This window comes from Coffea eugenioides, unplaced genomic scaffold (assembly GCF_003713205.1).
Source record: "Coffea eugenioides isolate CCC68of unplaced genomic scaffold, Ceug_1.0 ScVebR1_881;HRSCAF=1635, whole genome shotgun sequence".
Classification (NCBI taxonomy): domain Eukaryota; kingdom Viridiplantae; phylum Streptophyta; class Magnoliopsida; order Gentianales; family Rubiaceae; genus Coffea; species Coffea eugenioides.
Window position 1 is genome coordinate 6537 of NW_020864759.1, and position 15056 is coordinate 21592.

At 39.9% G+C, this 15056-nt stretch overlaps 2 protein-coding genes across 2 annotated transcripts; one reads left to right on the top strand and one right to left on the bottom strand.

The window, feature by feature from the left end:
• Positions 1-240: 240 nt before the first annotated feature.
• On the bottom strand, positions 241-591 carry LOC113759040 (protein FAR1-RELATED SEQUENCE 5-like). The gene has a single exon (XM_027301668.1). The coding sequence runs from the start codon at positions 589-591 to the stop codon at positions 241-243; it is 351 nt and encodes a 116-aa protein (XP_027157469.1).
• Positions 592-5136: 4545 nt separating this feature from the next.
• Positions 5137-8511, top strand: LOC113759041 (MDIS1-interacting receptor like kinase 2-like). Its single transcript, XM_027301669.1, has 2 exons — positions 5137-7915; positions 8120-8511. Exons 1-2 carry the CDS (start codon positions 5137-5139, stop codon positions 8509-8511), a joined length of 3171 nt encoding a protein of 1056 aa, XP_027157470.1.
• Positions 8512-15056: the final 6545 nt, after the last annotated feature.

The following is a 15056-nucleotide window of genomic DNA, read 5'->3' on the forward strand; positions in this document are numbered from 1 at the left end:
TTGCTCTTGAAAATAATTCAGCATGCTACCTGCTTCTCTATATTTCAAACTCCTTTCCCATCGAGTAAGAAGATATCGTTTCAGGTCTTCCCGAGTATATCCCACATTTTTCATCCCACCTGCCTCCTTTCCCATAAGCTCATGGCTCTGTTTCAATGAAATCCCAGCATCCTCGCTTGTTTCAACTTGGAATCCTTGAGCCTCACTCACTTTTCTTTGTAATGGCATCATGTGCGAACATTAAGCAATGTGCAACTCATGGTTATGTTCTAAGATAAGGTCATGTACACGGTACTTCATTATCTCTCTAAGCAACACAATAACCATTTTAGTTCCACACCCTGTTTTCGTCGGCGCTCGTGTCCTTTTTGGCATCACATCACCTTCGTACTTGCGTTTTACACCTTCCTTGCAGTAACTATATCTCCTAGACGTCGTCACACCGTCTTTGTCTTTATTTAGATAGTCTTTGCATACATTAAAATCCGTTTTAAAGGCATAGTTGTTGTAAAACTTGTGCGCATCCTCTTCACTATTGAACTCCATTTCTAATTCAGGGGTCCTATCTTCTACCAATTTGTTACAATCCATTACTTCTGCTCCTACTAATTATGCATCAAACACCTTAATTTGCAGCAGTTTATGAATGGTATGTACATAAACGACAACATAAATGTATATTACCATTCATAATGTGTTATGTTACACACATTATTCGTATACCAAATCCTATTATTACGTTCATCGATATGATTAATATTGTACAAATACTCGTACACCAAATCCTATTATACTCTAAGACAACGATATTATGTATGTACAAATACAACTCCGTGTACAATAAGTTATACATATTGTAATGTGTTGGTCACATGTTGTAAGTATATTTTAACTGTATGTACATCCACTCGGATGATTATATTTAGGTTCTAGGTACTTTGTTCACTGGACCTTATGTCATTCGTCAATGACAACCGCCTAAGCCAACTCCGTATTTTTTACTATTTCTATATTTTGAGGGCCAAATAAGCATTTTCTACTCATTGTAATATATTTATTACATCATGTAATTTACTTACAACACCAGGTACACCCATTTATTATTCACATAGGTCGGTCTTTTCCTCTGTTTTACCTCATTTAATTCTGCACCTCCATTATATACACACTGCATGGTCAGGAGAGAAGGGCAAACTAAGATTGTGTCATGAGTATGGACCAACTATTAGATGCACAATGATTCATATCAATTGTAATACAGTACCTATAACCTGTAACTAATTTACAACAGGATGTACATTCGTTCACTTGTTAAATGTGACTTTATTTCTCTCATCTTTCACTAATTCCGCTTGATTTCAATACATACCCCTGGGTCTTCCGATGACTACTATCCCATTATAGTTCATCACTGAAAAGCTAAATGCTCACACACACACACACAGATACGGTACAATTTTACTATTCTTCTATCATCTTCATATGATGTCTTCAGTGAATCTAATTTCATCTTTCATTTAACAGATGTGCATTTGGATGACAAATAATTGGCCACAGTTAGTTATATGGTTCAGTCACGTTACCTTCGTCTGCTAATACACTCTACATTTCACCAAATTCAGAGAGTGCAGCTGCTTCTGCTATTAAGTTGAAGGACAGAATCTGGTGTTTTATGACATGTTGAATTTCCTCTGTTTGCTTCTACCTTCCTGCAAGCCTTGTAAGCATTTAAAATGGATACAACATTTGCTGACCCAGTCACCAAAGTCTCTTCTCAGTTTCTCGGTAACACTCTCGGACGGAAATTGTGTCGAGTTTTCTGAGAAAAGAAAACTAAGATAAGAGTTTTCTGTCAACTCCCTATCTTCAGACGGAGCACGCCAAGCCTCTTCCTTCAGCTCTCTGAATTTTGTGCTACAGTTTTCTAAGAAAGAAAACTGAGATACGAGGTTTCTGAAAAAAGAAAACTGAGCTCCCTATCTTCAGACGGAGTACGCCAAGCCTCTTCCCTCAATTTCGTTTTGTGCGGCTAATTCAAAATTTCAATTTGCTTTTCAAAATTTCAACTCTACCGTTTGCTCCGTCTGATTCCGTTTGGAAGCCCAAATTTTTTAATTTGGAACGGCGTCGTTTTTGCCCCTTCTTAAGCCTTCGTGACGTGGATCATTTTTCTCCTCATGTTTTTGCTTGTGAGAGGACCGTTCAGGAGCGGTCGGCCTGACGACCGCTCCTGCCCCGTATCCCTACACTACACTACACTGTAGTGTGACCTATGTTTTCAGACTCAGATCGAAAATCGACTCGGGCGAGCTCAGGGATCAGCTGCCAATGGGTTCGATCGGAGTCGATAAGGGGTCGAACCGGATGACGTCATATATATATATTCCTGCAAATCAAATTTACAAAATATAACCAAAGAACTCAATCATCTAAATTTATATCCAATTCACCAAACAATTCACCAAATTCATCCAAACTCACAAAATTTATAGGGTTGATAACAAAAAAGCCCCCTGTGGTATATCTAATACACAAAAAAGCCTCCCGTGGTTTCAAAACATACAAAATGACACGTTATGATTTGAACTAAATTGTAAACTAACAGAATTCGTTAAATTTAACCTTCTTTAGTCTTTCCATATGAAGATTTCAGTCAAACATCCACTCATTATGGACAGAATCTTATCTTCAGTTCTTGGATAGGGTCCGATGTAGGTTATTTCAAACCGTCTTGAAAAGGATAGGACACTGTTTTCTGGAGATAATGATATCCTACTAACTTGTGGCTTTTGACGCAATTAGATGCACTAATTTTTTTTTCCCCACTTTTTTTCAGATGCATCCCTAACTGTTATCTGTCATCTGTCACATACAGAATTTGAACCTGACGGCTGAGAGATTAGATGCACTAATTTATCTAGCGATGAATGAAAAGCACTTACTCGACAAATGTTCTGTTCGGTAACAAGATAAAAAGTCAAGGAAGGTTAGGAAAGGAACGTACGTACGTTTTCTTTATCTTTATTATTCTCGATAGAAGATTCCTTCATGACAATTATGATTTCATATCTGTGTCATTTTTCCTAGTTACAAGTAAGCGAGTAAATTTAATTTGATGAAGGTTCAATCTTGAATTTGAGTACTTAATTTGTCAAAAGAATTAATGATAAGTTATATTACACTTTTGTATCATTAATGTCAAAAGAATTAATGTTAAAGATGGAACATCAATAGACAAAGTCATCTTGAAGAATTGTAACGCAAAAAAATTTGGCCAAACGACAAAAGTAGGTGATCAGTAAAGGGTAGGTGACACGGTTGAATGAATGGGAAACCAAAACTACGAACACATTCACATCATGCCCCAAGCTATAATATTAAGAAAAAAAAAACTGGCGTTTTTGAATCTTGACTTGTAAAACCTTCACTGACTATACTCAAATTTAGAGGCGTGAAAATGTTGACTCGAACGAGTTTGAAAGGGTCACAATTGAATAATAATTGACAGAATAAGTTCAATTTTTAGACAGTATACAACTGTGCACGACAAGATCAACCGTGTTTAAAAAGCTTAGTAATAATTGAGCATAACAGATCGAGTAGTTAAAGAATCTCTATTCTGATTTCAAAAGATTCTCTATTCTTTTTTATTGGTCGGAAGGATTATGATAGCCTCATCTGTCAAAACAATCAAAAATTTAAATGGTGTTAAGGTATAACAGTGAGCTCTAAATTTTCTATAGTTACACTTTCGAGTGAATTGACCAGTTACACGACCACGTTCCACTTGAGGAGCTTAATTAGAACCAAAACTACAAATCTTGAGAAGCTGCCGGATAAACCCAAAAAAAAAAAAAAAATCTATAATATCTTTAATATAATTATTGATCAACCTGGACTCAATTTTGTCATGATCCAGATTGCAAAGCTACATGAGACCCATGTGAAATTGTTAAGTAGTAATACGAAATTCCAATTCAGAAGTTCATCGAAGAAGAATGAAATTTTTTCAAAGAAAAATGATGACGACTTTTTTTTTTTTTTTTTATAACCATGGCTCCGTTTGGATTAACTGTTTTTGAAGATGTTTTTTTAAAAATTTTACTGTAACTGTGTATATAAAAAAACTTTTCATGTAATTAAAATTTCAAAATTGGTGTCTCAATTTTATCAACAAAAGAATCATTGACAAAAAATCAAGATTGTGCTGGTCTACACATTGTACCAATTATTACTAGATCATTTATGACATCAAATGTTGTATTTCGTGTTGCACATTTTAACTAAATCTATAGAAATGCAAAAGAAGGATCATTACAGCTTAAACTCATGTCTTAATCAGTGTTCACATGTACGCAAATGCCTTGAACAAAGATATGTCATGCATTTGATTGCCCATAGAAGGCAAAAGAGATACCAAAAAGGTATTGAATTACTGGCAGCAAAATGTACTTTTAAGACCGAAATATTGCCTAATCTCAAACAACAAAAACGAAACAAGTTCTAGTACTTATTTTCCTTTTTATCATAAACTTAAATTGTTCGTTCTCCTTTCTTTTTAATCTCCTAAACTCACAAACTAAGCCTTATATATTTGAGATACAATTAGATTTTTTTTTTTTTTAGAAATCTGTCCTTAGAATTTATAATTTACTCTTTAGCACAAACAGCAATAATTAGATTCGAGAACCATGCGAAGATGATGGGGTGTGTTTTTAAAATTTTTTTTTTTTTAAAAAAAAGGGTTGTGAGTAATTTCCTTCTGATTGAACCGCTTTTGACAAAGGTTACCAATTCAGTTGAAGTTCAATTTAGTAGAACCGTATGCTACTTGTTAAGAGTCCAATTCTAACTCTTATATTGGCTCACAGTAATAATGGAAGAGTTCTTGATATATATTTTTTTCTCTTGTTGATGATTGTCTATAATTCTTTTCCTTTATAATAAGAACAGTCAATATAGCCAATTGCGTGGCAATTTTTACGAAAAATTCCACACAGCATACCATTCAATGCGGAAGACCACAAACGCTGTCGACTGCACTCCATTTTAAGTGCGAGTCTTTCAATCAGGGGCGGGCGCTTACATTTCATCTATCTTATCTTAATTGCGGTCTTTCATGGTAATAGAGCATCGATGGATGTTGTATGCAGCGGATTTGTTCTTCTCATGATACTGCCTATCGCACCAGTAGCAATAGCAGGAGCAGCAAAGGAGTCTGCTGTGAATTTATTGGAAGCTGAAGCACTGCGCAAGAGTGGCTGGTGGGGAGACAATACTACTGCAACAAACGTCTCTGCCTACTGCCAGTGGCCTGGTATCATTTGCAACGATGCTGGTAGTGTTACCGACATACTACTTCCAAACTACGGAACTCTAGATGAGTTGACAAATTTCAGCTTCTCTTCTTTTCGGAACCTGGTTAGACTAGATCTCAGTGGAAATGAACTTTACGGAGTCATCCCACAACAAATAGGTGCACTCTCCAAACTCATCTATCTCAATTTGTCTTCCAACCATCTTCGAGGTGAGCTTCCTTCTTCTCTGATAAACCTCACACATCTCGCACAACTCGATGTTTCTGTCAACTGGATTGACAGCTTAATTCCTCCGGGTATTGGAAACTTGACGAGCTTGGTTGCTCTAGATTTGAGCCACAATTATTTTGAGGGTTCCATCCCTCCAACTCTTGGACAATTGTCCAATCTAAACTCCCTTGACCTCAGTAATAATATCCTCAAAGGAACAATTCCCTCAGCTCTTTGTCGTTTGACAAATCTTTCCCAGTTAGACATTAGCTTCAACTACAATGTTGGAGGATCTCTCCCAGAAGAAATAGGACAGTTAAAGAGTTTAATAGAGTTAAAATTGAGTAGCAATCAATTTTATGGTAGCATCCCTCCCACTCTCGGTCACTTGTCCAAATTAACCTCCCTCGATCTCAGGGGCAATGAACTTTACGGAGCCATCCCACATCAAATAGGTGCACTATCCAAACTCACCTATCTCATTTTGTCTTCCAATAAACTTGAAGGTGAGCTCCCGTCTTCTCTGGGAAACTTGACACAACTAGCACAACTCGATGTTTCTTCGAACTGGATTGAAAGCTTAATTCCTCCAGGTATCGGAAACTTGACAAATTTGGTTACTCTAGACTTGGGCCAGAATTCTTTTGGGGGTCCCATCCCTCCAACTCTTGGCCAATTGTCTAACCTTGACTCCCTTGACCTCAGCAATAACCACCTCAATGGGACAATTCCTTTAGCTCTTTTTAATTTGACAAATCTTTTCCGACTATACATACACTCGAATCCCGCAATGGGAGGAGTTCTCCCAGAAGAAATAGGAAATTTGAAGAGTTTAGTTGAATTAGACTTGAGTAACAGTAGATTTTCTTGCAGCATCCCTCCAACTCTTGGCCAATTGTCCAACCTTGACTCCCTTGACCTCAGCAATAACCATTTCAATGGGACAATTCCGTCAGCTCTTTTTAATTTGACAAATCTTTCCCGACTATACATTCACTCAAATCCCTCAATGGGAGGATTTCTCCCAAAAGAAATAGGAAATTTGAAGAGTTTATTTGAATTAGACTTCAGTGACCTTCATCTTTCAGGTGCCCTTCCTTCAGCCCTTTGCGGCCTAACCAAACTAGCATTTCTTTCAGGTGCTGAGAATCAAATTTATGGTTCCATTCCCTCTGAAATAGGAAATTTGAAAAATTTGGAATATCTTTTCCTTGGGTCCAACTGGCTAACTGGTCAAATTCCTCCGACCCTTGGCAATCTGTCTGCTCTAGTTAATTTGAACCTCTCTTCTAACCAAATAAGTGGTTCCATACCTCTTGGACTTGTCAATTTGCCTTCTCCAGCAATTCTAGATCTTTCCTCAAACCAACTTACAGGCCCAATTCCTACCCAATTTGGGGATGACATTCTTAAATCGGAGTGGTACCTTTGGACCTTGAATCTTTCCCACAATATTCTCTCTGGCACTGTCCCCTCCTCTCTTCTGCGACTGGGCAACGTCGACCTGTCCAATAATGCTTTGGAAGGTGAACTTCCGTGCGAGCTTGTCATTGAGTTTGGTTTAGAAAGATTTGCCGGCAATCCAGACTTGCGTCACGATTCCACTCTTTGTGGAGTATCTCCTTCTGTTATGGGAAATCACACTCCTGTTGTTGTGGGAAATCATAGACATCGCACCCTATACTACATCATAGGTCTTGGCGTAACCTTGTTGGTGTTCGCAATAACTGGCAGATTAGTAATTTATATCCGCTGCTTCAAGAAAGTTAAAGTCGAGCTCATGGACAATAAACATGGAGACATTTTCAGAATATGGAACTATGATGGACATATGGCTTACAAAGACATAATTAAAGCAACCAACGATTTTGATGTCTGTTATTGCATCGGGACAGGGGGGTATGGCTCTGTATACAGAGCACGGTTGCCAAGTGGGAAAGTAGTGGCTTTGAAAAAGCTTCACCGTCTGGAAGGCGAGAATCCAAATTTTGACAAGAGCTTTAGGAATGAAGCCGACATGCTTTCTAAAATCAGGCACAGGAACATTGTAAAGCTCTTCGGATTCTGTCTGCACAAGCGATGCATGTTTCTGATTTATGAGTATATGGACAGAGGAAGCTTGTTTTGTATCTTGAGAGATGAAACTGAAGCTGTGGAGCTGGATTGGATTAAAAGAGTGAATTTGATCAAGGGCATTGCCGGTGCATTGTCCTACTTGCATCATCATTGTGATCCGCCAATCATTCACAGGGATGTATCAAGCAACAACATTCTTTTGAATTCACAGCTCGAAGCAACTCTTTCTGACTTTGGAACAGCGAGGATTTTGGAACTTGATTCATCAAATCAAACGGTCATTGCAGGCACCTTTGGTTACATGGCACCAGGTAGGTTACCTTGCTATCCTAGATCACTTTCTTCTTTTCACCAACTTGTTTTTCATATGCACATATTAGGCTTAACTTTCAAGGACAGAAAAGAGAAAAAAATCCTACCAACTGAAACGATTATTTTCTTTGGAATAGCAAGTCTAGAGTTGTCCCAGTTGAGATTAACTTCATTTTTATCCAAATATATACTTGTCAATGCAGAGCTAGCCTATACCATGGTGGTCACTGAAAAGTCAGATGTGTATAGCTTTGGCGTTGTGGTGCTGGAAACGCTGTTTGGAGAGCATCCACGAGAATTCCTTTCTTGCATATCATCACAACCCAATGAACCAATAATGCTGAAGGATCTTCTAGATGCCCGTCTACTCCCTCCGACTAACCCTTTTGTGGTTCGAAATGTGGTTCTCGCAACAGCGTTAGCCCTGGATTGCATCAACGCAAACCCGAAATGTCGACCAACAATGCAGCAAGTGGTGAACCGATTTGAAGAGGGCAGGCGAGAACCAACTAGGCCTTTGCACACCATTGCTGTGAATCAGCTTGTTAGTCCTCCAGAACTTTCACTGCCTGACCAAACCTACACAGTAGTTTAAGCACCACGAATGGCTTTCGTGTGGATATCTCTACCGTCATCCAATATTTACACCAAAGGAGAAATTGAATTTGCTTGCTGTCTTTATTTATGTAGGTGAATTCTAGCACGCATAACCTATACCCAAATTTAAAGTTTAAACCCTAAATATGTAGCATGCATTTACCTTTAGCAGTTAAAAGAGAAAAAGGAATTTTACACGTAAGAAATGATTCAAACATAAATGGTGCAAACTTTCTTTTCAAAATTTTTTTTAATATAAATGTGCAAGTTTTTATCAATCTCTAGTTTGCCATACAAACATAGAATGATTTTCAATATGAATTTATTATATCACCTATTAGTTTTAATTCACTAAACTTCAACAAATTCCAATTCTCAAAACTTGCTTTACCCAAGATCATTTTCACCAATAACAACCGCAGAAAAGAAAAAAAAAACACGGACACCAAGTTTCGAAATGTGGAACCTATATTCAGCGGGTACTATTTTGGTGCTTTTGACCCATAAGTCGATTGCTGCAATTTTTTGCTTCCTCCTAGGATGCCCCAAAAAAAAAAAAAAAAGGAGTTTCCCGGTTGCTTATCAATTGAGGAAACGCTGGTGATTCCTTTTTTTTTTTTTTGGAGGAAAAAGCTGGTGATTCCTTATTGCTTCCTGGATTTTTAACCTAAAGTGTATAATAGCTTAAGAAAACGTTGTACTATTAAAGAAATTCTGGAGCGCACGTGATAGGGTGTTAATTGTTAGTAATTTTGTTGTTAATTTCCCCTTTTATTCTTGCCAAATATTGTTTTAATTATTAATATTAACTTATATTTGGTATTGGGACTTAATTTCAGGAACAAAGCAGGAAATTATCAAAAAGGAGGGACTTTTATGGGAAATGGAGACTTCTAAGGATCTTGGACTCTTGAATTGGTGGGGACCACAAGCTAGTGAAAGGCATTTAGTCATTTGGGTTCTTCAAAGAGAGAAACGTAAGGAGACTTGGGAGAGGAAGTACTTTGGAGGTTTTGTCCACATGTGTGGGGACCACCTAGATAGCTTGAATCTATCTTTCTTTTGTTTCTTAAATAGGGATAACGGAGGGAAGGAGGAGATGACCTTTTAGTTGAGTTTTTAGCCTAGTCTTTAGTTTTTTTTCTTTTCTCTTCTCTTGACTGGCCTCTGACACACGCCAGGTGTTTGACAATATTCCCCAACGGGAAAAACACCATTTATACCTTGCTTTCTAGTAAAAAACCGCAGTGCCTTTGCAATCCATTAATTCGTATGGTGATTTAATTATGCGGCGTGGCTAAGTCTTCCTTCTAGTCAAGGGGGCAGCTGACGAATTGGTTCATCGATTACTGTGAGATCTAAGCCGTTGTTAATTATTTTCTCCGTTTATTGGTATTTATATACTCCCTGCTCTTAATTGTTATAGTTCTCATGTATGATTGATTAGTGCGCAATAATCAATTATTCATAGAGGCTATTTTGCTAAATAGGGGTAATCGAATCCGTAATTGTTCGTTACCTCTATCCCAGTAGCAGCTGGCATAATTGGGTTTATGTCAGGGGAATATATGATCTAACTTAAATAAACTCTCGTAGCGTGTTTATTGGTTAGGATTGGGCCTTTCAAATTATTAATGCAATCTGAAAATTAAATCCTACGGTCGTACCTAGGGTTGTTTTTGGGTTAGAGAAATAGCTAACGGTCGTACCTTAGCTATCGATAAATTACGGAAGGGTTGGTTGTTTAGCGCGTGCGAGACAACTAGAACCAATCTATTAATAAATGTTGGAATTATCTGTGATTCGATGATCAGTGCATGAACCATTTCTGAAGTGTACCCTTGGCTAGAGTTTCTTTTAATCATTTCTTTAAATTAATTATTTTCTGCAGTTACTTTATTTTTAGCATTTAATCGTGAAAACCCCCATTTGTCTCGATTCAAAAAGGAACGAATTTCTCTCCAGTCCCTGAGGAGACGACCCTGCTTACCACTATCTGCTAGTTAGTGAATTCAGTTAAATACTTAATTCAGGTATATCGGATTAAGCAAACTCTTCGGGAACAGGGTGAATCAAGTAACCCATTGCACACCTAGAGTCCCTGCTCCAGTACTCGAATTGATTATTGACTGCTTTAGGTGGTAGTTAGGTTTTATTTATTATTATTGCACAGGTTCGACACCTGTCAATTTTTGGCGCCGTTGCCGGGGACTGGCGTTTGAATTATTTGTTTCTTTTTGAATTCAATTTTTATTTTGTTTTATTTTATTTTTCTTTTTCTTGGTATTTTTGCTAATTTATGCCCCGTTCTTCTCGCACAGGTGACTTGGTATACGATCCTGAAGTTGAGAAGGCAGCGCGTAGGCGAAGGCAAGAGACCAAGAGACGAAAAGAATGGCACTTATTTTCTGCAAACGAGTCAGTAGAAAACGAATTTAGCATGGCCAACACCCAGACATTAAGGGAGCTGGCTACCCCAGACCTGACTCATCAGCCCTTGTGCATCACGTTCCCAACTCTGGCTGAAAATACCTCTTTCGAGCTGAAATCGGGGTTGATTCAGCTCCTGCCTTCGTTCCATGGTCTCTCTGGCGAGGAACCCCACAAACATGTCAAGAAATTCGAAATAGTTTGCTCTAGCATGAAACCTCCTGGGGTCACTGAGGAGCAAATAAGACTGAGAGCCTTCCCTTTCTCTCTCAAGGATGCAGCGAAGGATTGGCTATACTACCTACCTGCAGGTAGTATCACCACGTGGGCACAATTGAAGAAGAAATTCCTGGAGAAATTTTTCCCCGCATCCCGGGCTGCAAGTTTGAGGAAGGAGATTTGCAGCATCAAGCAGTACTCCGGGGAGTCATTGTACGATTTTTGGAAAAGGTTCAACAAGTTGTGCGCTAGATGCCCACAGCATCAGATTAGTGAACAACTGTTGATCCAGTACTTCTATGAGGGACTCCAGTCAACTGACAGGAGTATTATTGACGCTGCGAGTGGAGGAGCCCTGGCGAACAAGACACCGAGGGAAGTGTGGGACCTTATTGAAGCCATGGCAGAAAACTCTCAGCAGTTCGGCTTCCGTGAGAGCAATCCTACCCGTAAGGTCAATGAGGCAGAGACGTCATCCATCCAGCAGCAACTGTCAGAGTTGACATCTGCTGTCAGGCAATTGGCCATGAGAGACACACCGCGAGCAAAGGTGTGTGGAATCTGTACTAGCATGGACCACTGCACGGAATCGTGCCCCATTCTGCAAGAGGACGGGGCGGAACAGGTAAATATGGCCGGAGGCGTGCCCGCGCCCCGCAGGCAGTATGACCCGTATTCCAACACATACAACCCTGGTTGGAGAGACCATCCCAATCTCAGTTATGGGAACAGGCAACAAGGTTCATTCCCGAATCGTCCACCAGGATTCCACCAGCCTTGGCAACCAAAATCTCAACCCTCATCCTCCAATACAGGAATCTCCTTGGAGGACCTTGTCAAGAATCTGGCCACGACTACTACTCAGATTCATCAGAGATCACCAAAGCTGACAAGAAGGACCAAGATGTTCGAATAAGTCAACTGGTAACTGCCATCAACCGCTTGGAGTCTCACGTTTATGGGAAACTGCCATCGCAACCCGAGGTAAATCTCAGGAATGTAAGTGCCATGACGCTGAGGAGTGGCAAGGAACTGGAAGGGCCTACAGTGAAAAATTCAAAAAGCAAAAGTGAGGAGGAGATAGAAAAGGAAATTGAAGAGGAAGGACGTATCCGAGAAGATCCTAAGGTAACATTCACTTCTCCACCCACTACTACATCTAACTTACCTCCTTTCCCTTCCAGGTTGGCGAAGACAAGAAAAGTAGAAAAGGAAAAGGAACTTTTGGATGTATTCAGGAAAGTAGAGATTAACATCCCCCTACTGGATGCAATCAAGCAGATACCAAAATATGTCAAATTTTTGAAGGACTTGTGCACCCACAAGAGGAAGCTAAGGGGAGATGAACGAGTGGCGGTAGGAGAAAACGTGTCAGCCATGCTCCAAAGGAAACTCCCACCAAAATGTGAAGACCCAAGTATGTTCACCATTCCCTGCAAGATAGGAGGTGCCTCAATTAGGAAGGCAATGTTGGATTTAGGGGCGTCAATCAATGTAATGCCTAAAACAATTTATACGTCCCTTAATCTTGATCCATTAAAAGGCACAGGCATTATAATCCAACTTGCAGACCGCACCAATGGTTACCCAGAAGGGTTAGTTGAAAATGTTTTGGTGCAGGTCAACGAGTTAGTTTTTCCTGCAGATTTCTATGTCCTAGACATGGGGGATGAGAGGGCACTAAATCCGTCTCCTATTTTGTTAGGTAGGCCATTTTTAAGCACTGCTAGGACAAAAATAGATGTAAATGAGGGTACTTTGTCGATGGAGTTTGATGAGAAAATTGTAAATTTTAATATTTTTGAAGCGATGAAGTACCCAGATGAGACTAACTCTGTTTATGCTTTAAGTGCTGTTGAGCCCCTTGTACAGGAAATATTTGAATTGGATGGGGTTGATGCACTGGCAGTGGCATTAGCCAAACATCTTGAGTTGGGAGCAACTCCTGATGTAGAATTGAGTGATGAGTTATACCGGGCTGTTGGAGCACTGCATTCGCTCCCACCAATTTCTCCAAGGTATGAGCTTACTTCTGTTTTTGTACCAGAAACTCAGGCAAAATTGTTGCCTTCTATTGTGCAGGCGCCTGAGTTGGAGCTCAAGCCTCTCCCAAAGCATTTGAAGTATGCTTTTCTCGGGGACAATGAGACACTGCCAGTCATCATATCTGCACACCTGTCACCAGGGCAAGAAGACAGACTAATTCGTCTTCTTCGGGATCATAAGGAGGCAATTGGGTGGAGCGTAGCAGATATCAAGGGAATTAGCCCCTCTTTATGCATGCATCGGATCCGGCTTGAGGAGGATGCAAAACCAGTGAGGCAGGCGCAACGGAGATTGAACCCACTAATTATGGAAGTGGTCAAGAAGGAGATACTTAAACTCCTAGAAGTGGGGATCATTTTCGCCATCTCAGATAGTCCTTGGGTGAGCCCAGTGCAAGTAGTCCCGAAAAATGCGGGAGTAACTGTTGAGGAGAACTAAGAGGGGGAGATGGTCCCGGTGAGAAAATCCACGGGATGGCGCCAGTGCATAGATTACCGGCGTCTGAATGCTGTGACAAAGAAGGACCACTTCCCTCTACCTTTTATTGATCAGATGATAGAAAGGTTAGCTGGCCGTGTCTATTATTGTTTTCTTGATGGTTTCTCTGGTTATTTTCAGATCGCAATAGCACCAGAGGATCAGGAGAAAACTACCTTCACCTGCCCCTTTGGTACATTTGCCTATCAGAGGATGCCTTTCGACCTCTGCAACGCCCCAACAACTTTTCAGAGGTGTATGGTAAGTATATTCTCTGAGTATGTAGAAAAAATTATTGAGGTGTTTATGGATGATTTTAGTGTGTATGGAGATAGTTTTGATGAATGCCTTGATAATTTGGCTTTAATTTTGAAAATATGCATTGAGACAAATTTGGTTCTGAATTGGAAAAAATGACATTTCATGGTGGATCATGGTATTGTTTTAGGGCATGTAGTGTCGTCCAGGGGTATAGAGGTAGACAAGGCAAAAGTCGATATTATTTCTGCTTTACCGTACCCCGCAAGTGTGCGGGAGGTGCGCTCCTTTTTGGGTCATGCAGGGTTCTACAGGAGATTCATCAAAGATTTCTCCAAAATTGGAGCGCCCCTGTTCAAACTGTTGCAAAAAGATGTAGCATATGACTTCACTGAGGAGTGCAAGGTGGCATTTGACAGGTTGAGGGAGTCATTGACATCACCACCTGTTATCCAACCTCCAGACTGGAGCCTCCCATTTGAGATAATGTGTGACGCGAGTGATTATGCAGTGGGAGCGGTGCTGGGGCAACGGATTGGCAGAGCTGCACATGCAATCTATTATGCATCGAAGGCGTTAAATGGAGCTCAACTCAACTACTCTACAACAGAAAAAGAATTGCTAGCTGTGGTTTTTGCATTAGAAAAATTTAGACCTTATTTGTTAGGTGCAAAAATAACAGTTTTCTCTGATCATGCAGCCTTGAGATACTTGATGACGAAGAAGGATGCTAAACCAAGGCTCATCAGATGGATCCTGCTCCTTCAGGAGTTCAACTTGGAGATTAAAGATAAAAGTGGGGCAGAAAATTTAGTTGCTGATCACTTGAGCCGCTTGCTTGCTCATAAGGAGGAGCCACCATTGAGGGAGGCATTTCCAGAGGAACAACTACTTGCTGTGAACGCGTCTGTACCCTGGTATGCCGATTTAGTAAATTTCTTAGTGATTAATCAATTGCCTGCAGGGTGGCCAAAGGCTAAGAGGGACAAGTTGAAAAGTGATGCTAAATATTACATTTGGGATGACCCGTACCTTTGGAGACAATGTTCGGATCAAGTGCTCAGGAGGTGTGTAAGCGCAGGTGAATTTCACTCCATTTTAAATTTCTGTCAT